The sequence below is a fragment of the Rhinoderma darwinii genome, chromosome 1 (genome assembly GCF_050947455.1).
Source record: "Rhinoderma darwinii isolate aRhiDar2 chromosome 1, aRhiDar2.hap1, whole genome shotgun sequence".
Taxonomy (NCBI): Eukaryota; Metazoa; Chordata; class Amphibia; order Anura; family Rhinodermatidae; genus Rhinoderma; species Rhinoderma darwinii.
The window spans coordinates 164,461,866-164,485,188 of record NC_134687.1 but is presented as its reverse complement, the minus strand read 5'-3'; the positions used below and the strand labels follow the sequence as shown (position 1 = coordinate 164,485,188).

Below are 23,323 nucleotides of genomic sequence, written 5' to 3'. Positions count from 1 at the left end.
ATTGCCGTACTCGGGAGAACTTGCTTTACAGTTGTTGGGGTTCTTTTTTTTGCTTTATTTGTTGAAAAAAATGAAAAATGTTTAGCTAAAACTACATCTTAACGAAGAAAAAGGATATTTTTTAATTTCACTGCCCAAATCTAATAAAATCTATGAAATACCTGTGGGGTCAAAATGCTTACTACACCCCTAGATGAATTCTTCAAGAGGTGTAGTTTCGTAAATGGAGTCACTTTTGGGTAGTTTCCACTGTACTGGTACCTTAGGGGCTTTGCAAAAGCGACATGGTGCCAAGAAACCAATCCAGCAAAATCTGTACTCCAAAAGCCAATCCTTCTGTTCTGAGCCCTGCCGTTTGCCCAAACAGCAGTTTATGCCCACATATGGGGTATTTCCGTACTCCAGAGTTGCTTTTCAAATGTTGGGGGTCTTTTTCTTCTTTGTTTTTTGTGGACATTGTTGTTTTTTATAGCTAAAACTACATCTTATTGGAAAAAAGTGTAAAATGTATTTTCACGCCCGAATTAAAAAAAATAAATCTATGAAACACCTGTGGGGTCAAAATGCTCACTACACACCTAGATGAATTCCTGGTGGGGTGTAGTTTCCAAAATGGGGTATTCTTTGGGGTGTTTCCCTTGTTTTGGCATCACAAGACCTCTTCAAACCTGACATGGTGCTTAAAAAATATTCTAAGAAAAAGAAGGCCCCACAATTCTCTAGGATTTGTGAAATGCCTAAAGGGTTAAGAAACTTTCTAAATGCTGTTTTGAATACTGTGAAGGGTGCAATTTTTAAAATGGGGTGACTTATGCGGGTTTGTATTGTATAGGCCCCTCCAAGCCACTTTATAACTGAACTGGTCCCTGTAAAAATAACCTTTTGAGATTTTCTTCAAAATGTGAGAAATTTTTGCTAACGTTCTAAGCCTCGTAACGTCCTAGAAAAATAAAATTACATTAAAAAAACGATGCCAATCTACAGTAGACATATGAGAAATGTTAATTAGGAACTATTTTGTGTGGTATGACTATCTGTCTTACAAGCAGATACATTTAAATTTAGAAAAATGCTAAGTTTTGCTAAAATTTTGGTGTATTTCACAATTAAATACTGAATGTATCGACCACATTTTAACACTAACTTAAAGTCCAATGTGTCACAAGAAAACAATCTCAGAATCGCTTGGATAGGTAAAAGCATTCCAAAGTTATTAACACGTAAAGTGACACATGTCAGATTTGAAAAATAAGGCTCTGTCAGGGAGGTCAATGTTGTCAAAGTGGGAAGGGGTTTAAACTCCCTAAAATTGAGTTGTCTTTCAGGTGCTGTTTATACTCCATAATAATTGTGATTGGCAAACAAATTTTTACGCATGTCAGATCAGTTTTCTGGCAGATGAGACAAATTTCAATCAGGTCAATTGGCCATTTACACACATAAATTTACTGTAGACTGAAATTGGTCTGATTGGACAGAAATTGGTCAGATATCTGTACGTGTAAAATTAGATGAAGCGATTATCGTACAAATTTTTTTATAATCGTTCGAGTGCAAGAGATAATCGCCACATGGATCGACCACATCTACCGGAGTGAAAGATTATCTCATCAGCAGATCAGAGAACATATGTGTTTTTTTGTTGGAAGAACGATCTCAGTAACGACTAAACAGTGAGAATCTTTAGCGATTATTGTTACGTGTATTAGACCACCTTTCAGATGGAAAGTACTCGCTAAATCATCACTCTTTCATAAAAGAATATCTGCCCATTTAATAGGACCCAAAATGCCCTATTAGAGGGAGTGATTATTGTACAAATTTCTGTATAATCGTTCAAATGTAAGAGATAATCACGTGTAAGGCTGAGTTAACACGGGACGGATACGCTGCGTAAAAGCATGCAGCGTATCCGTCCTGTGCGCCGCAGGGAACTCCGGGCGAAAAAACGCACCAAACCTTGGTGCAGTTTTTCGCCCGGAATATCCACTGCGAAAAACTGCAAAAAAGAACCCTGACGTTTCATCCCACGAGACCGCTGCAGTCTGTGATTGGCTGCAGCGGCGGTCACATGGGATGAAGCGTCATTCCAGGAGGCTGGCCTTCTGATGTCACCCAGGGCGGCCTCCTGGGATGAGGTTTCATCCCATGTGACCGCCGCTACAGCCTGTGATTGGCTATTAACACATATAATACCGAAGGGTGCGAAACGCGTGTTGAGGTGTTTTTCATGAGACCACTGACATCCATCATGCCAGCTACAGGTAATTGAGATTATCCCACATACCTGACCAATGTTTGTACATTATCGACAGTAGTATATCACTGTACAGGACTGTGGATTGTGTTAGGGGGAATTGGGATAGAGGCACACCACATGCTTTAACTGTTTACCTGTTTCACATTATGTATGTAATATATCTTTATGGTCATGCTGGCACTTTGCTGATGGTCTTAGAGCTATCATTTTAAGTATGTTGTAATCTTGTATGTATATTTCTGGGGGTTCTGGGGGATATCCATATTTATGGAACAATAAAATATATATTTTTGAACAAATACATGTCTAGAACTATTTTGTTGCACAATGTGTGTTTGAGACATACAGTGCCCACCAAAAGTTCCGGAACACCCTCATAACTTTTGAACGGCTCGAGGTAGTGGGTTGAAATTTGGTGGGATTTAATGGGGTCATAAAATCTACCAGTTAACGGCAAAAAAAAATACCCCCACCCCCTAAGGGGCCGTGGGGTGGGCGGGGGCAGCAAAATCTTAAATGGCACGGGGGGGTCGAGTGTGTGTGAGCTTGGGAATGTCACATCGAGGTGATTTTAAATGACGTATTATTACAACCGGCCTCGGCAATACAAAATGGACCTTGTCTAGGATTGTAACATGATTTCATGTGTACACATTTCGGTAGTCACTTGTGAATTTCAGAGAGTGCTAATTCGGAGAGTCATTTTTCATTTTGGTACATTTCTATTGTCATATCACAAAATGCATTTGATCGAAACGGAAAGGATCACTTTATTAATGATGAGAGAGTATGGCGAAGATAAAATAAGATCATATCAAGAAGTAGCGGCTTTTCAATGCCACTTATCCTATCCGTGATCCAATTTCATTGTCAACTGTTAAAAGAACTGTTCATCATTTCAAAATAACCAGTTCAATTAAAGACGCACCAAGATCCGGAAGACCCAAACATGCTAGTAATGATGAAAAAGCTTTAGATGTTCTGCTCACTGTACATGATAATCCTCATACATCTGTCTCGAGTGAAGCACAACAAATTGATATCAGCGCCACATCAGTCCGTCGAATTTTGAAGAGGCATCATGGTAGCACAAACCCCACAATACTCAATCAAAATGAAATAAAACATGACAACAGTTTCTTTGGATAAAAATGGCCACGGTGTTTATTAAGGGTAACCTAAGATAAAATAATTCGAAGAGAATAACCATAAATAATCGAATAAATAATAAAATATAAATATTTTGACCAATAAAAACCAAGTCCGCCCAGCATTAGCTGGGTGACAAACCCCTCTAACAAACAACGTGACGTGAAGGAATTTAAGAACAATAGGGCGGGAGGGTGGGCAACGGTCCAATCTTCAAAAACTGGCTGCTTGACCACGATGAACTGCTCCTTTTATGTCCAATTTTCCCGCCTTTAGGATTTTATCAATGACCAATCAGCTGGCCTTCCACAAAACTGCCTGGAGATAGAATCTGCCAGAACCTGCTCATGCAATTGCACAGCTGACCTAGGTCCAATCAGCTGGGACCAACTCCAAACTGCCCAGAGACAGAAACATCTGGAAACCGGCTCGTGCCACCAGCACAGCTTACCCGGGGGACACCACGATGGTAAGTACCATTCTAATATAAAATAACAAATGGAGAAAAGAGGGAAAGGGGGAGAGAAAAACATACCAAGCAAAAAACATATTTTATTAACAACTTATGGGGGGCCGTGCGACCATGTGTCCCCCAGGCAATAGCCTGGGGGGCCCCTGACATTATCATCCTTATAAAATACGTCTAGTTCAGGAGCTATCCGATGGAGCTATGCGCAGGGAAATCACGCGAGCGTATCAGATTCACGCGCGTGAAAAACACATGTGCGGTGCTTGATTTTCACGCACCCATTGACTTCAATGGGCGATAGGTGGGTGAAAAACGCACCGCTATAGGACATGCAGTGAGTTTTACGCAACCAACACGCTCTGCGTGAAAACTTCTGCATGTGTGAACGGCCCCATTGAAATCAATTTCCCTGAGCAGCACATGGACGTTAGTCACGTTCGTCTGAATGAGCCCTAAGGCCTTATGCTGCGGATTTTCTGCAACAAATGCCGTTGCGTAAAATCCACAGTGTTTACGCTACATGTGAACTCGGCCTAGTAGTGTGCAACGATTGAAAGATAAATCCTTGGGTTTCTGTGGATAGGCCACATCTACTTGAGTGAAAGATTATCTTTTGTCGCCGCCATATCCCCTCGTCTAAATCCTACAGTCATTAGCAGTTCAGAGATGAGGTGCGGGCGAATGAGCCATGATTGCAGTAACGACCGAACAGCGTAAATCTTTATCCACCATCGTCATTGTAATAGACCGTAGTTTGAATGCAAACGACTCACTAAATCATCACTCGTCGCTTGTTCATGAAAGGATATCTGCCCGTCTAACATCCACACACAGTGTAAACACTGCGGAATATCTGTCTGGATTATCCAGGCGGAAATTCTGCATCATATTACAGTAACAGCAAACAATTCTCATCCACACGCTGCGGGGATATAAAAGACGCAGAAAATAAGTGCGGAAATTTATCTGGTTTGCGGACTATGAACCTGCAGCATAATGTCTCTTGCGAAAATTCTTTGGAATTTCGGCACGAAAATTCGGCAGTGATTACAATTATAATTGCCTAGTTCTATTAAGACACAATCACCCTCAGTCAGAACAGAAAAGGTCAGTCACATCACACACATATATGTATTTCACAACAGTCAAACCTGGTCACCTGTCATAGTTGCAGTTACTTTGGTAAACAGTTGCATTTTCACATGGTCGCAGTTGTTTACATGATTGTGCCCACATGTGATTATGATCATCACATGTCGGTGCAATCAGTCGCATGCAAACAAATTCCCTACTGTAGCAACCAACGGCACCTAGTGGTTTAAACATAACACCATTGGGTGGCAGTTCTCTTTCATCAGTAGCATTTAGTTGGTAATATGTATTTATAGAAAAAAAAAACCCTCAACTCAATATACGATAGATTAATTCCACAGTAGAACTGATATGAATTCCGAGTGCGCTTTTCAATAAAGTTTCATTGAAATTGGGTTTTGCATGCTGGTGACGTCATCAGGAAGCGCCGGATGTGAGCAGAATCTAGCCCCACGTGTAGTCGACAAGAGGGACGTCGCGGATCGAGATACGGGAAGCAGGTATGTGAGATTTTGCGTGCCAGGTCGAGTAAACGGTTTCGTTATTTAGGTTTAACGTGACGTCTACGGTTTACAATAGTTGAACAGCCACGTGTTTTCTACAATGTCGTGCACGGCTGATCAATGCCCCTTGTCACATGGCTGCAGACTCACATTTACTTATAAATACTGCTTGCGATCTTGTGAATCTATCTTTATAATTTGAAAATCTTCTTTATTCCAAGTAGTTCCATATTTATGCCTAAAAATACCACGCCAGTACCAAAGAACCCAATCATTCTTTAATATCTGTCCAATCATGAGATCCTTATTCCATGTGCTCTTTGTTTCACCACCGACACCATAGGGAGGGGTGGAGGCGCCATGCTTCGGACTTGCCAGTCTATATTCCAGAGCGAATAGCTGTATAAGACAGGGGTGTCACGGCTACATATCATGTTACAATCTCATGCGAGATCGCTGTGCAAACTCACACACGATCTCACGGCCATAATAGTAATTATGGGGAGGGTCTTCGTGTGTAGTACCATAAGAATACATTGCATGAGCATAGGCCATCAATTTTTTGTGGGCTGGAAAACCCCTTTTAAAGATGGGCTGTGACAGATGCCTAAGGCCTCATTCACATGAGCGTATCAGATTCACGCGTGTGAAAAACGTGTGTGTTGCGTTATACATCAGTGTGCTTTGCGAGCAACATGCGTTATTCACGCACTCTAAATAAAATAAAAAATTCAATCAAACTGATGCGCAAATCACGCGCCGCACACGCATGTGCATCTGTGTGCTGAGCGTGTTTTAACGCTACCAACTGACTTCAATAGGTGCGTGATAACGCACCAGTATAGGACATGCAGTGAGTTTCACTGCATGTGTGAATGGCCCCAATGAAATCAATGGGTCCGTGTGCTGTTGGTTGTTTCAACGCACAGTGCATGGACGTGATTCACGCTCGTATGAATGAGGCCTAATTGGCAGTTGTCACCTATACATCAAAGAAGCTATTGAAAATCTCATGACGTATATGTTTAATGAATGCCACGTTACCCATTGGCTCCCATGCTAAAAAAATGTCTACCACGCGGTACCCGTTTTTTTTTTTGTTGGTGTTGCAGGACCCCTTTGTTTGTTATTTCCATACCCCTAAAAAAGAAAACCGTAGGGCTAAAAAGTCTTAAGAAAAGGGCTTTACATGAAGATCATTCACTGATTTCCCAATAAGCTTGAGCTTCTACACAGCAGTCAATGTAAGACAGATGCAGTGTAAAGTATAGGGGAGATAGAGCAGCAGCCTAAGGCCTCATGCACACGAACATATTTTTTCCCTCCCGTAAATACTGGCATAAATACGGGTCCTTGGCCACACGTATTCGACCCGTATTGCACCAGTATTTACGGACCCGTGCCCGTAAATACGGGTCCGGTGTCACCAGTATTCCACCCGTATTTACAGGCACGTTTTCGCTGCAAAATTGCACTGCAGTAATCGGCAGCCCTTCTCTCTATCAGTGCAGGATAGAGAGAAGGGGCATCCCTTTCCGAGGTAAAAGTAAAAGAAATTCATACTTACCCGGCCGTTGTATTGGTGACGCGTCCCTCTCGACATCCAGCCCGACCTCCCTGGATGACGCGGCAGTCCATGTGACCGCTGCAGCGGTCACATGGGCTGAAACGTCATCCCGGGAGGCCGGACTGGGGGATGAAGCAGGGAGTTCTGGGTAAGTATGAACTTCTATTTTTTTTTTTACACTTAGATTTATATTGTGATCGGTATCCAGGGTGCTGAAACAGTTACTGCCGATCAGTTAACTCTTTCAGCACCCTGGACAGTGACTATTTACTGACGTCGCCTAGCAACGCTCCCGTAATTACGGGTGCACACACGTAGTCACTCGTAATTACGGGAGCCCTATAGACTTCGATGGGCCTGCACGTGCCGTAATGGCCTAAAATAGGATATGTTCTATATTTTTCAACGGCCCGGGCACATTCCCGTAAGCATACGGGGCCTTACTCTGTGAAGAGAAAGGAAGGGGATTTTAAGTAATGTAGCAGTGCTAAAAAGCAGGCAAAACTAAATATAATAGGTAACAGATACAAGTCACTAATCTTTAAGAAGTGCGTATTACATTTCTACATATCTGTTTTAACATATGAAATATTAAATTTCAGTTGCATACTAGGGTTTAAAGGGGTTTTCCCATCAGAGACATTAATGACACATCATCCACAGGATGCGGGTCCCACCTATCTCTAGAATGGGGCCCCCTTAAACTCCAGTCTACCTTTTTTTTGCTCCCTCTGCCTCCCCGCCACTTCCGGACTATATGGTCGGGGGTTACGAAAATAGCGCCGCTTGCTGAGCTACGCTGTTTCCGTAACTGCCATTCACTACTATGGGATTTACGGAAATAGCGCAGCTCATGGTCGGAATTAATCTGCTTCTGCCGCAACACAGAGCAGCAGAACAGAGTTTAGGGGACTACGTTCTAGAGATAAGTGCGGGTCCCAGAGATGGGACCCGCATCTGACATTTATGACATAACCTGTAGATATATCATAAATGTGTCTCATGGGAAAACCCCTATAAGTGTAAACATAAAAACTGAAATCTCAGTACTAGTAGGAAGTGCCTAGTGTCAGTTACTTAAATTTGGCACCCACCAACATTGTTAGGCCGTGTTTTCACGTTGTGGATTACGCACCTATATCTGGACGCTTTCATTCTGAGGGAAGTGCATGCGAATGGGTTATTTTATGACCTGTTCACAGGCTCTGGAAAAAAAAAAATCACAGATTTTGAAAACCACAGCATGTTCCATCTTGGTGCAGGTTCCAGGTTGTTAGTATTTCTGTTTACACTTGACTTGTGACTGAGACGCACACAAGCTCAAATATTAGAATTTTGCATTATTCCATTCACCAATAAATTATATTTTGGCAGAATTTGTCTTCATAAAAAGTGTACCCACCATGGCTTTTCTGAGAGTCGGACTAATTTGTGGATGGAGCACTTGAGGCAATTGTGGGAAATTGTCTTCCTGCTTATGACTTTTTTTTAATTTTTTAGAGACAAACATGCAATGCATTATATGAGCTTGACGACCTCCAAACAGATTGCACTATAAACGTATTTACTGTTTCATGTTTCTAAGAAATGTTTTTTTTTTTTTCCTGGTGTGTTCAGGATGTCCTTTGGAGGAAGAGGAGGCTTTAATCGTGGAGGAGGTGGCAGAGGAGGAGGAGGTGGCGGCGGCGGGTGGGGTGGAAGAGGAGGCGGAGGAGGTGGTTTTGGAGGAAGAGGCGGTTTTGGAGGAAGAGGCGGATTCGGAGGAAGAGGAGGGGGACGTGGAGGCTTTGGAGGCTTTAATAGAGGAGGCTATGACCAGGGACCCCCAGAATATGTTGTTGGTATGTTGAATTGCAAAAATGATGACATATTTTTTAAATACCTTTTATTTGTTTCTGACTTTAATCAATGGCCTTGTGCCACAATATTTGAAGCTTACATTTGCCTTTTCTGGGGGTTCACAAAGCGTAACCACAGTCTGGCTGCATGCACGTTTCACTGATAAAATGCCTGGGATTGGCCAAAGTGCATAGCTAATCAGCACATCCTATTGGAGCATGTAGAGCCAGTGTAATTGCTTGCAGCGCCTGTGCAGGAGAGCCAATGAGAGAGTTCTTTACTTGCAGCAGCGGTGAGTAAGGAACTTTCTCTCTTACAGGCAGTTAATTGATTATTTTTGGCGGGCTGTGGGACCAAGACGATTAATACAACAGCAGGCCAGCAGCTCATCCTCTAGGTCAGAACGCCAATAACAATCACTCACTGGTGAGCACACTCTACTCCCTTTAAATTGAAAACCGTTTTTATTTTCAAATGGAGAAACTTATGCACACGCCAGAAACCCTCCACCGCACAGACCACGCCACATATTCTCCAAGATACAGCTGATGTTAAAGAGGCTTTGTCACCACATTATAAGTGCCGTATCTCCTACATAAGGAGATCGGCGCTGTAATGTAGGTGACAGTAATGCTTTTTATTTAGAAAAACAATCTATTTTAAACCACTTTATTAGCGATTTTTAACTTTATGCTAATGAGTTTCTTAATGCCCAAGTGGGCGTGTTTTTACTTTCGACCAAGTGGGCGTTGTACGTTATTTATTTTAATGGACTATGGAATAAATCAGTTGCTATCCATTTAAATGTAAGAACTGACCTTGGATCAACAAAATCCTCAAGAGGTCTCTGTGTCGTGGCAGTAAAACGGATGCTAAAATGCGGCCTTATTACTACCGTGTGGCGAGGGCCCTTGTTACTATGGACATTGGTCACCTGAACATTTTGGATAACTTTAGAACACTAATGCATAAATTATTGAGACTTGTAATTGTGTTAATGTTGCAGAGGTTGGTGAATTCGTGCATCCTTGTGAAGATGATGTGGTGTGTAAATGTATCACAGAAGAAAACAAAGTGCCTTATTTCAACGCTCCCATTTACCTGCAAAATAAAGAACAGATTGGAAAAGTGGATGAAATATTTGGGCAGTTGAGAGACTTTGTATCCTTTCTAAACACTTTCTTGAGTAACATTAAAATGTTTGGTATGATGATAATCTGATACTGTATATTAAGAGGAAAACAATCACACCCCCTGTCTATTTCCATTTCAGCAAACAAAGCCTATTCATTGGGTATTGACGAGTTATACAAATTTTCCTATATATTACCCATCGCACCGCTCAGTGGCACAGCGCTCACCTGAGCGATCGGGGCAGGTCTCTGCTCGGACCCCCACCAATCAAATCTGACATGTCAAGTTTTTTTTAAAGTATATGTGCACTTTGAGGCCGTAATTAGATGGAGCGATTTATAAGTTTAAGGCACTTGCATGTGTGGTAGATTTATGGTCTAGTATGCAACAAAGTGCACTATAATGTATGTTTATAGGGAAAAATCCCATCCACATTCAGCAGAAAAAGGTCTTAAAAACATGCTACGGGCATTAAAAGCCATAGCCTGCTCTATACTGAAGATTTTATCTATTGCTATACAAAGAATGAAATCCGCAGCCCAATATGCACATTTTGTAGCAGGTTTCAGGCAATCTCCACAGTGGACAATATGCTCTGCGTGTGTACACGTGATCGGCCCCTAGAGCACGATTACTGTAGAAAACGAAATGTAGTTATCGTAAGCCACTTAATATGTGATCGTTTTTGAGTATTGATTCTGGGAATTGAAGCTAGTGCAGTCCCTAATATATTAAGTCTGAGACTACAAACAAAAGCTACACTTAACCTTAGCTCCTTAACCGTAGAACATCATTTATTTTGTACAGGGGATCATAGTGGACCTATTTTAATGTCTCTGCGTGATTTAGTTTATATCTTCCTTAATGATTTACACCAGTATTTTTCTGTTAAACTCTCTGATAATATGAAGGCGTCATCTTTTAAGAAATTACAAAAGGTAAGTTGTTTTTTTGTATCTATTGTATGACTGCTGACTTCTCCGCACATTTAAGTCTTGCACATATAAAATGAATTAATTCTCCGGCTGTATTGTGACACTGCCCTATTATGTTACACTCATTGTGAATGATGGTAACCTGTGTATTCCTAGTCTATGACTTCACCATGTCACCTGTGATTTGTAGTAAAATCAGTAACTATGCTGCAACTTCAGTGTTTCCCGAAGGCGGAAAAAAAAGTCGACCTTGGATCCATTGCAAAAAAAGACATGGTTGCAATAGTCGCAAGCTCCGTTACATTTTACCTGCGCTACAAAGTTGTATCAGGCCAAAGTACAAGATGTTTAACTCACAGAAGATTGCTTAGACTGGATAAAGCGGCGGTGAGAAGTATTAGGACTCTATAGGTTTTTGTTTTTTTTAGCCTCTGGATAAAAAAACAAACGAATGTTTCCATAAAATATCAACATCTTAACCCCTTCCCTCTTTAGCCACTTTTGACCTTCCTGACCGAGCCTCATTTTTCAAATCTGACATGTGTCACTTTATGTGGTAATAACTCCGGAATGCTTTCACCTATCCAAGCGATTCTGAGATTGTTTTCTCGTGACACATTGGACTTTATGTTACTGGCAAAATTTGCTCGATATGTTCAGTATTTAATTGTGAAAAACACCAAAATTTAGCGAAAAATTGCAAAAATTTGCATTTTTCTCAATTTAAATGTATCTGCTTGTAAGACAGGCACTTATACCACCCAAAATTGTTGCTAATTAACATCACCCATATGTCTACTTTAGATTGGCATCGTTTTTTGAACATCCTTTTATTTTTCTATGACCTCACAAGGCTTAGAACTTTAGCAGCAATTTCTCACATTTTCAAGAAAATTTCAAAAGGCCATTTTTACAGGGGCCAGTTCAGTTGTGAAGTGGCTTTGAGGGCCTTATATATTAGAAACCCCCAAAAAGTCACCCCATTTTAAAAACTTCACCCCTCAAAGTATTCAAAACAGCATTTAGAAAATGTCTTAACCCTTTACACATGTCACAGGAATTAAAGCAATGTAGAGGTGAATTTTACAAAGTTCATATTTTTTTGCAGAAATAAATTTTTAGTACAATTTTTTTTATAACACAGAAGGTTTTACCAGAGAAATGCAACTCAATATTTGTTGCCCAGTTTCTGCAGTTTTAGGAAATATCCCACATGTGGCCGTAGCGTGCTACTGGACTGAAGCACCGGCCTCAGAAGCAAAGGAGCACCTGGTGGATTTTCGGGCCTTATTTTTGTTAGAATAAATTTTAGGCACCATGTCAGGTTTGAAGGGCTCTTGCGGTGCCAAAACAGTCAAAATCCCCCAAAAGTGACCCCATCTGGGAAACTACACACCTCAAGGAAATTATCTAGGGGTACAGTGAGCATTTTGACCGCACAGCTTTTTTACAGAAATTATTAGAAGTAGGCCGTGAAAATTAAAATCAACATTTCTTCAAAGAAAATGTAGGTTTAGCGATTTTTTTTTTTTTTTTCTCATTTTCACAAAGACTAAAGGAGAAAAAGCACCGTAAAATTTGTAAAGCAATTTCTCCCGAGTAAAACAATACCCCACATGTGGTAATAACCGGTTGTTTGGAGACACGGCGAGGCTGAGAAGGGAAAGAGCGCTATTTGGCTTTTGGAGCTCAAGTTTAGCAGGAATGGTTTGCGGAGGCCAGGTCACATTTACGAAGTCCCTGAGGAGACAAAACAGTGGAAACCCCCCACAAGTGACCCCATTTTGGAGACTACACCCATTGAGGAAATTATCTAGGGGTATAGTGAGCTCTTTGACCCCACAGGTTTTTTGCAGAAATTATTGGAAGTAGGCCCTGAAAATAAAAATCAACATTTTTTTCAAAGAAAATGTAGGTTTAGCTTATTTTTACTCATTTCCACAAGGACTGAAGGAGAAAAAGCACCCAAAATTTGTAAAGCAATTTCTCCCGAGTAAAACAATGCCCCACATGTGGTAATAAACGGCTGTTTGGAGACACGGCTTGGCTTAGAAGGGAAAGAGCGCTATTTGGCTTTTGGAGATCACATTGAGCAGGAATGGTTTGCGGCGGCCATGTCACATTTGCAAAGCCCCTGAGGGGAAAAAACAATGAAAACGCCCAAAAAGTGACACCATTTAGGAAACTACACCTCTTGAGGAATTCATCTAGGGGCGTAGTGAGCATTTTGACCCCACAGATGTTTCATAGAATTTATTAGAATTGGGCAGTGAAAATAAAAACAATCCTTTTTCTTCAATAAGACGTAGCTTTAGCGCAAATTTTTTCATTTTCGCAACAAATAAAGGAAAAAAAGAACCCAACATTTGTAAAGCAATTTCTACCGAGTACGGCAATACCCCATATGTGGTCATAAACTGCTGTTTGGGCACACAGCAGGGCTCAGAAGGGAAGGACCGCCATTTGGAGTGCAGATGTTTCTGGGCGCCTGTGGGCCCAAAACAGTGGAAACCCCCCCAGAAGTGACCCCATTTTGGAAACTACACCCCTCAATGCATTTACCTACGGGTGTAGTGAGCATGTTAACCCTGCAGGTGTTTTGTAGAAATTAGTGTGAACTCGATGTTGCAGAGTGAAAATGGGATTTTTTCCACAGATATGTGGACAATATGTGGTGCCCAGCTTGTGCCACCATAACGAGACAGCTCTCTAATTATTATGCTGGGTTTCCTGGTTTTAGAAACACCCTACATGTGGCCCTAATCTCTTGCCTGGACAGTCGACCAGGCTCAGGAGTGAAAGGGTACCATGTAAAATTGAGGCCTAATTTGGCGATTTACAAAGTATTGGTTCACAACTGCAGAGGCTCAGTGTGAAATAATAAAAATAAACCCCTGGGAAGTGACCCCATTATGGAAACTGCACCCCTCATGGCATTTATTAAGGGGTGTAGAGAGCATTTTCACCCCACAGGTCTTTTCCATTAATAAATGCGCTGTGGATGGTGCAAATTAAAAATTTATATTTTTCCCTAGATATGCCATTCAGTGGCAAATATGTCGTGCCCAGCTTATGCCACTGGAGACACACACCCCAAAAATTGCTAAAAGGGTTCTCCCGGGTATGACGATGCCATATATGTGGAAGGAAACTGTTTGGGGACGCTGTAGGGTTCAGATGGGAGGAAATGCCATTTGGCTTTTGGAGCGTGGATTTTGCTTGGTTGTAGTTTTGTTTGGAGTCTTACTGGTGTTTCCGTTTATAATGTAGGGCATATGTAAGCCGGGCGGAGTATATTAGGGGCATAGTCAGGTGGTATAATAACGGGGTAAAAAAAAACAATAAAATGATCCATAGATGTGTGTTACGCTGTGAAGCAATCCTTTCCGCACAGGCCGGTGTCGCACTGATAAATGGTGTCATTTCTTATCCCCCTTTTGGTCCACACTCCGCGCCTTTGTAGTTTGGGGAATTTTGCTAGGAAGTGTTGTCCTGGTATAATACGGGCACCGTCGCTTCCAGCGGATATGTTTGGGCCCTCCCTTTCCTGGTTCCCTAATTTTAGGTCCTTGAAAATCGCCTCTTCAAACAGAAGAAATGTTCCCCTCGGGCACAACTGCATATTTTTTTATTTCCTGACTTATTGGAGCCATAACTAATTTTATTTTTCATAGACGTAGCGGTATGAGGGCTGGTTTGTTGCGGGACGAGCTGTAGTTATTATTGGTACCATTTTGGGGTACATGCGACTTTTTGATCACCTTTTATCCTATTTTTTGGGATGCCAGGTAAACAAAAAAAACGCAATTCTGGCACAGCTTTTTTCGTTTTTTTTTTATACAGCGTTCACCATGCGTTATAAATTACATGTTAACTTTATTCTGCGGGTCAGTACGATTCCGGCGATACCTAATTTATAGCACTTTTTTATGTTTTACAACTTTTTGCACAATAAAATTACTTTTGTAAAAAGAATGTATTTTTTCTGTCGCCAAGTTGTGAGAACCATAACTTTTTAATTTTTTTGTCGACGGAGGTGTATGAGGGCTTGTTTTTTGCGGGACGAGCTATAGTTTTTATAGGTACCATTTTTGGATACGTGCGACTTTTTGATCACTTTTTATTCTAATATTTGTAGGGCAAAGTGACCAAAAAACAGAAACTCTGGTAACGTTTTTTACGTTTTTTTTTACGCTGTTCACCGCGTGCAATAAATAATATAATATTTTGATACCTCCGGTCGTTACGGTCGTGGCGATACCAAATACATATGGTTTATTATTATTTTTCAATAATAAAGGACTTGATAAGAGTAAAAGGGGGATTGTGTTTTATTTGATTACTTGAAACTTTTATTGTTTTCAAACTTTTATTTTTTGCACTTTTTTTTTATACTTTTTTTACACTTTTTCTCAAGTCCCACTAGGGGACTTGAAGTTCCAACGGTCAGATTTATTTTTTTTCTAATACATTGCACTACCTATGTAGTGCAATGTATTAGATCTGTCAGTCATTCACTGACAGCAAGCCGATTAGGCTTCACCTCCCGGCGGGGCCTAAATCGGCTTCCGTAATGGCAGAGCAGGAGACCATTGTGTCTCCTGTTGCCATAACAGCAGTCGCCAGTCCCGATTGCCTGTCAGGGCTGGCGATCTGCTAGTAACCGCTTCGATGCAGCAATCGCTTTCGATTGCTGCATCGAAGGGGTTAATGGCAGGGATCGGAGCTAGCTCCGGTTCCTGCCGTTACAGGTGGATGTCAGCTGTACAGTACAGCTGACTTCCACCGCTGATGACGCCGGATCAGCTCCTGACCCAGCGCCATCTTGCCGGCAGCTACGGAAGCCGATCAGGCTCCGCCGCCGGGCGGATCTTGACCGGCTTCGGTGCTAGGCAGACCGGGAGGCCAGTATTAGGCCTCCGGTTGCCATTGCAGCCACCGGAACCCCGGCAATTTCATTACTGGGGTTCCGATGAGCTGCAAACACCTTAAGTGCAGCGATCGCGTTTGAGCGCTGCACTTAAGGGGTTAATGGCGGGGATCGAAGCTAATTTCGGTCCCCGCCGTTACAGCCGGATGTCAGCTGTAAGATACAGCTGAGATCCGGTGATGATGGCACCGGCTCAGCTTCTGAGCCGGTCCCAAACATTTGGCGTACATGTACGGCAAGATGCGGGAAGTCAGTACTTTCCATGACGTACATGTACGGCAAATGTCGGGAAGGGGTTAAATGGAGATGAGTTAAAACACAGAAATGTAGAGCTTTTTGATGATTAGTCTTTAATCAAAATAATGAAATAAAACCTTCCCTTTGAGGTGAAATTCACACGAACGAAATGCAGCGGTTTGGGTGCTTTGCAGTTCCGTGTGTCATCAGTGAATGGTGCGTGGCTGCATGATTTTCACGCATATGCCATCCTTATGACACGCGGTTTTGATGCTTAGAAAGTGCAATGAATGTGGTGCTTTTTTTCCTTCATTTATTTAACGGTCGCTCGAATCACGCGCGACACACGGAAGTGCTTCCGTGTGCTGTGCGCGATTTTCACGCACCCATTGACTTCAATGGGTGTGTGATGCGCGAAAAACGCTCAAATATAGGACATGTCGTGAGTTTTACGCAGCGGACACGCTGCGTGAAAATAACGGAATGTCTGAACATTGACTTACATAGGACCGTGCGACGCGCGTGATTTTCACCCGTATTAAAATACAATCGTGTAAATAAGGCCTTAATCCAGTTTTTCATGTATTGTGAAAGGGGAGAGGAATCATGGGAACTGTAGTCCTTCACATGGTAATCCCACCCACTGCAAGCTCTAGCGAAATTGAAACCGTGCTGTAGAGAGCTAGGCTACATAATAATAATAATAATAATAATAAATTCTTCTATAAAAACAGCTACGGTGGCATCACTTGGTGACCATTTATACACACACTTTTTTTTTCTGTGTTTTTCATAAGCTCAGAATACCCACGTTTTTGCATTGACTATACGTTTTTTTTTTTCCTCCCCCACAGTTCTATATTGACCCTGCCAAACTGTTGCCTCTACAAAGGTTCCTCCCTCGACCGCCTGGTGAGAAAGGCCCCCCAAGAGGTGGACGTGGCGGTGGAAGAGGACGTGGACGAGGGGGCGGTGGCAGAGGGGGATTTGGCAGAGGAGGTGGAGGTTTGTATTTTTCTTTTGTAGCTTTATAGTAGTTTGAAATACAGTGGAACCTATTTGAGACGATCATTCAATATTGCAGTAAAAAATGGTCTTCTAGGAGGTTGCCTTCTCAATGCCAGTATACACAGAAGACCGGTAACTGAAAATCTGTCGCCAAAAAATCAGGTCCAAAATTTTGGACAGTGGGAAAACAAGACCACTCTTGAAGTGGTCTTTTGGAGAGATTTCACTATTCTACTATTTTTACCGACCTTAGTATTTTTTTTTATTTTTTTTTTTGAAGCAATACATCGGTTACTTTCTATGGCACATAGAAAACCTGAAAAATGCATGCTATATTCTAAGTTTGTCTATGGATATTGTTTTATTGTTTGCTGAATTTTTTTTTTTTTCTAACTTAGGAGGGTTCAGAGGAGGACGTGGAGGATTTGGTGGTGGTGGTGGTGGTTTCAGGGGAGGAAGAGGAGGTGGTGGTGGAGGCCGTGGCTTCAGAGGTTAGTATGGGTGGTCTTCTTGATTTATTTATATAGGTTTGTTTTTTTATAAATCCTTACTTCTGAATTCATTTTATATATATATATATATATATATATATATATATATATATATATATATATCTCCTTCTCAATTAATTAGAATATCATCAAAAACTTAATTTATTTCAGTAATTCAATTCAAAAAGTGAAACTCCTATATTATATAGATTCATTACACACTGATCTATTTCCAGCATTTTTTTTTTCTTTTAATGTTGATGATTATGGCTAACAGTTAAAGTGTAGCTAAACGTTTGACAAACTTCTGACATGTCAGAAGTTTGGATTGGTGGCGGTCCAAGCACTGAGAGCCCCACCAATCGCTAGAACGAAGCAGCTGAAGTGCTCGTGTGAGCGCTCAGCCGCTTCGTGTTTGTTCGGCTTTTTCCAGAAAGCCGATGTATCAGAGTACAGGGACATAGACTTTGTATTGAATCCATACACTGATACATTTATTTCCGGAAATAGCCGAACAGACACGAAGTGGCTAAGCACTTGCACAAGCGGTTCAGCTGCTTCATTTTAGCGATTGGTGGGGGTCTCAGTGCTCGGACCCTCACCAATCAAAACTTCTGACGTGTCTCTGACATGTCAGAAGTTGGTCAAACGTTTAGCTACACTTTAATGAAAACCCCAAATTTAGTGTCTCAGAAAATTAGAATATTATATAAGCCCAATTTCAAAAATAACTTAATACTAAAATGTCCTACTGAAAAGTATGTAGTCTATGCCCTCAATACTTGGTCGGGGCTCCTTTTGCATGAATTCCTGCATCAATGCTGCGTGGCATGGTGGCGATCAGCCTGTGGCACTTCTGAGGTGTTTGGAAGCCCAGGTTGCTTTGACAGTGGCCTTCAGCTCGTCTGCATTGTTGGGTCTGGTGTATCATCTTCCTCTTGACAATACCCCATAGATTCTCTATGGGGTTTAGGTCAGGTGAGTTTGCTGGCCAATCAAGCACAGTGATACTGTGGTTACTAAACCAGGTAAATGGTACTTTTGGCAGTGTGGGCAGGTGCCAAGTCCTGCTGGAAAATGAAATCAACATCTCCATAAAGCTTGTCAGCAGAGAGATGCATGAAGTGCCCTAAAATTTCCTGGTTGATGGCATGCGCTGACTCTGGACTTGATATAACACAGTGGACCAACACCGGCAGATGACATGGCTCCCCAAACCATCACTGACTGTGGAAACTTCACACTGGACCGCAAGCAACTTGGATTGATGCCTCTCCACTCTTCCTCCAGACTCTGGGACCGAGATTTCCAAATGAAATGCTAAATTTACTTTCATCTGAAAACAGGACTTTGGACCACTGAGCAACAGACCAGTCCTTGTAAAGGCTTAGGAAACCTCTGCAGGTGTTTGGTGTTGATTAGCTGATTAGAGTGTGACCCCATGGGTCTACAATCTTCAACTTTTACCCAATATTCAAATTTTCTGAGACAGTAAATTCATAATCCTCAACATTAAAAGAAAAAAATGCTGGAAATAGATCACTCTGTCTGTAATGAATCTATATAATGAGTTTCACATATTTAATTGAATAACTGAAATTAACTTTTTGATATTCTAATTCATTGAGGACTAGTGTGTGTGTGTGTGTGTATGTATGTATGTATGTATATATATATATATATATATATATATATATATATATATATATATATACACACACAATCTCCAATTATTTACAATAAATAATTTGGCATAATCCGGTTGTTGTATTTTTTTATTTAATACCTCTCCACCCCCTCCCTCACACTCTTAAGACCAGTCTTGGGTATTAAACCTTCATTCCCAACTTCCCCACAGAGTATTATTATTTTAAACCCCCCATGCTGCTATAATAGAACCTCTCATATTTCATTAACCCCTTCACGACATTTGACATATGGCTGAGTCATAGTCGGGTAGGGGGAAGTATGGACCTTCATACAATGCGGGTGTTGGCTGTATGTTACAGCCGACACTTCACAGTAACGAGCGGGATCGCGCTTGAGTTCGATTCCACTTGTTTAGGGTGGAGATGGTTGCTATGGCAGCCTGGGGGCCTAATCAAGGCCCCCAGGTCTTCCTGCCATCTTTGTACTCCTATTAAGCCCTGCCTCTGGGTTTAATAGAAGCCTGTCAGAAAGACTATCTACTGCAATACATTAGTATTGCAGTATATATTGCAAGCGATCTAACGATGGCTAGTTGAAGTCCACTAGGGGGGACTAATAAAAAAGTTACAATTAGTAAAACTTTTTTTTTATTATTTTTTTTAAATGTAAAAATAAAAACCTTTTCCCATATTTATTTTTATAAAGTATTGTAAAAAAAAATATATAATTGGTATTGCTGCACCAGACACGTTTTGCGGGAAGGGGGTTAAATTGAATCAGTTGAACGAACTGAGGTTTTCTGTATATGTGTTTTTTTTTTTTTTAATATATATATATATATATATCTCTATCTCTCCCTCCAACTAATTCCCACTCATTTCAGACTCAAGTATTAAAGAGGCTCTGTCACCAGATTTTGCAACCCCTATCTGCTATTGCAGCAGATCGGCGCTGCAATGTAGATTACAGTAATGTTTTTATTTTTAAAAAACGAGCATTTTTGGCCAAGTTATGAGCATTTTCGTATTTATGCAAATGAGGCTTGCAAAAGTACAACTGGGCGTGTTGAAAAGTAAAAGTACAACTGGGCGTGTATTATGTGCGTACATCGGGGCGTGTTTACTACTTTTACTAGCTGGGCGTTGTGTATAGAAGTATCATCCACTTCTCTTCAGAACGCCCAGCTTCTGGCAGTGCAGACACAGCCGTGTTCTCCAGAGATCACGCTGTGTCGTCACTCACAGGTCCTGCATCGTGTCAGACGAGCGAGGACACATCGGCACCAGAGGCTTCAGTTGATTCTGCAGCAGCATCGGCGTTTGCAGGTAAGTCAATGTAGCTACTTACCTGCAAATGCTGATGCTGCTGCAGAATCATCTGTAGCCTCTGGTGCCGACACGATGCAGGACCTGTGAGTGACGTCACAGATCTGCACTGCCAGAAGCTGGGCGTTCTGAAGAGAAGTGGATGATACTTCTCTTCTCAACGCCCAGCTAGTAAAAGTAGTAAACACGCCCCGATGTACGCACATAATACACGCCCAGTTGTACTTTTACTTTTCAACACGCCCAGTTGTACTTTTGCAAGCCTCATTTGCATAAATACGAAAATGGTCATAACTTGGCCAAAAATGCTAGTTTTTTAAAAATAAAAACGTTACTGTAATCTACATTGCAGCGCCGATCTGCTGCAATAGCAGATAGGGGCTGCAAAATCTGGTGACAGAGCCTCTTTAACACTTCTCAATTTGAACTGCTCTATCTTCGTATTCATTAATTGTCTTTAGATTTGTGCTAAGGATTTTGCTCGATCTCTTATATCCTTATAAATTGTATTCATAGTCTCATCATAGATCTCCTCCTAATTTTCAGTATGTGATATTGGATGTTCCAGTTCAACATAAGAAAACCCTCATTTTCTGTTAAACCAAACTCCTCAACTAGTTTGCCCCACATCTTAATTTTACTTCCCTCAACCACATCTAATACCATTCTCATACCTTATTTCTCAAAAGGGGAAATCCAATATATCTTTAAAGTTCTATTATATTTTGGCCCAACTCCTTACCCAATAATTTCCAACTTTTATAAAGCTGTTGGTATTTGCCTTAAAAAAAAAAAAAACAGAGCTTAGTTGTCCCGATTCCAGTACCTCAAATGTCCCACATAGTGACCTTTTTAGGGTATGTGCACACAATAACTGCATTTACGTCTGAAATTACGGAGCTGTTTTCAGGAGAAAACAGCTCCTGAATTTCAGACGTAATTGCTCGTACTCGCGTTTTGCGGCGCGTCCATTACGGACATAATTTGGAGCTGTTCATTGGATTCAATGAAAAACTGCTCCAATTACGTCCCAAGAAGTGTCCTGATCTTTGACGAGGCTGTTATTTTACGCGCCGTCTTTTGCCAGTGACGCGTAAAATTACAGGTCGTCGGCACAGTACATTGAAATGAATGGGGCAGATGTTTGCCGACTTATTGGAGCCGTGTTTTCAGGCGTAATTCGAGGCGTAAAACGCCTCCATTATGCCTGAAAATAGGTTGTGTGAACCCAGCCTAATTTTCTTTATTAACCACTAAAAATCCATCTATTCTCCATTCTTTTATATACTCTAGTTGGGCTGCCATATAGTATGATCTAATATTGGGTAATGCTAATCCCCCATTTGCTCTTGGGATTTTGATTTAAATTCTTTAGTTTATTTTCTCTAATAAAGGCTAAGTCGAGGCCAAATCTTTATCGAGATGGTTGCTTTATAAAGGAAAAAACTGATGCGTTACATTATGCATGTATCTGAATATATCGAATCAATTTTGTAGTTTTACATCCTATGCAGACCTTTTGTGTCCCCCTGTGTGGTCTGATCATGTAGTCATGTATTAGGCAGGCCATTAGATAAATCAGCCAAATCTGTGAATTTCGGTGTGTGCCGATCTAATATGTATGGGGATCTCGTGATTGTCCTCCGGCGTGTTATGGAGATATAGAGTAGGTTTGCGTAAGAGCTGTAGATGCAAAATTGTCAAACATTTTTAGTCGAGATTGCAAAGAGGTTCAAATTCTTTTACATGTGGTGGAGCAGTAAAAAGCTAGTTGCAAAAGTGCAAATCTGATTAAAATGTATACGTCACCATATTGATACAACATATACTAATTATAAAAAGTAGCTTCCCTGTTTACAACATACATGGGTATATATGTCTTCTCTCTTGTGCAAAAAAGCCTGCAACATATCCCCTTGTGTGAGATGTAGGGATGTCTTTCTGCTTCAATGTGCTTGAAAATCTTTTAGATGTTGATTCTCTTACCAGTAAAATTGAATTTATTTTTTTTTTTTTCTCATCTGTATAAAGGAGGCCGGTGATGAGCCATGTGAAATCCAGCCCTGGTTGGTGTCTTTTAGTGCTCGCTCTCCACTTGGAGATCTATGGTTAGAAAAGAGACCTTCGTTTTTGAAATGGGACTAATACAATGACAAAGTGAGCGAGAAGAGCGACTCTTCATATTTACTTGTACAGAACATGTGTGCAGCAAGGGACACTGGACATCCGTCATGTTTATCTTTTATAACTGAAGCCGCTTTAGAGGGCATATGGTCATTTCTCTTAAAGCCTTTTTTAAAATGAGGATTGATGTTTTACAAGCATTGTGGTAAGAAATGTTTTCAGTAATAAAAGCTAAGAATTTTTGTTTTTTATTCTTCCAGAACTGTTGTAAATAAGAATCTGTATTACTTGAAAGTGTTATGCCAATACAGTCTCTACCACGTCACACGTGTCTTTTATATTGTATTACCATTAACCGACATTCTCTTTTATGGGGTAGTCCGATCTAGGACATTTATGGCAAAGCTACAGGATATGCAATAAATGTCTGATTGATGTGGGTCCCATTTTTGGGAGCTTCATCTATATCTAGAACGAAGCATCCTGACCTCCTGTCCTGCCCTTGTTTTTTTTTTTTGTTTTTTTTTGGCCACTGGGCTATGACCAGAGTTAGGCCCCATGCACATGACCGTAATTACGGACGCATTCGTTTCTATGGCTGACTGAGACC

The 23,323-nt window shown here is 41.1% G+C and overlaps 1 protein-coding gene across 1 annotated transcript; it reads left to right on the top strand.

Annotated features, from left to right (window-relative positions):
- The first annotated feature begins 3,812 nt into the window (after positions 1–3,812).
- On the top strand, positions 3,813–23,038 carry GAR1 (GAR1 ribonucleoprotein). Its single transcript, XM_075849734.1, has 8 exons — positions 3,813–3,878; positions 5,392–5,470; positions 8,658–8,881; positions 9,886–10,040; positions 10,892–10,951; positions 16,970–17,120; positions 17,522–17,614; positions 22,621–23,038. The coding sequence occupies exons 3-8, from the start codon at positions 8,659–8,661 to the stop codon at positions 22,629–22,631; spliced, it is 693 nt and encodes a 230-aa protein (XP_075705849.1). The 5' UTR covers positions 3,813–3,878; positions 5,392–5,470; position 8,658; the 3' UTR covers positions 22,632–23,038.
- Positions 23,039–23,323: the final 285 nt, after the last annotated feature.

Coding starts and splice junctions, on each gene's coding strand:
- GAR1 (XM_075849734.1), top strand. CDS start 8,659: ATGTCCTTTGGAGGAAGAGGAGGCTTTAATCGTGGAGGAGGTGGCAGA. Junction 10,041..10,891: donor TTGGGCAGTTGAGAGACTTT/GTATCCTTTCTA, acceptor GATTTACACCAG/TATTTTTCTGTTAAACTCTC. Junction 17,121..17,521: donor ATTTGGCAGAGGAGGTGGAG/GTTTGTATTTTT, acceptor TTTCTAACTTAG/GAGGGTTCAGAGGAGGACGT.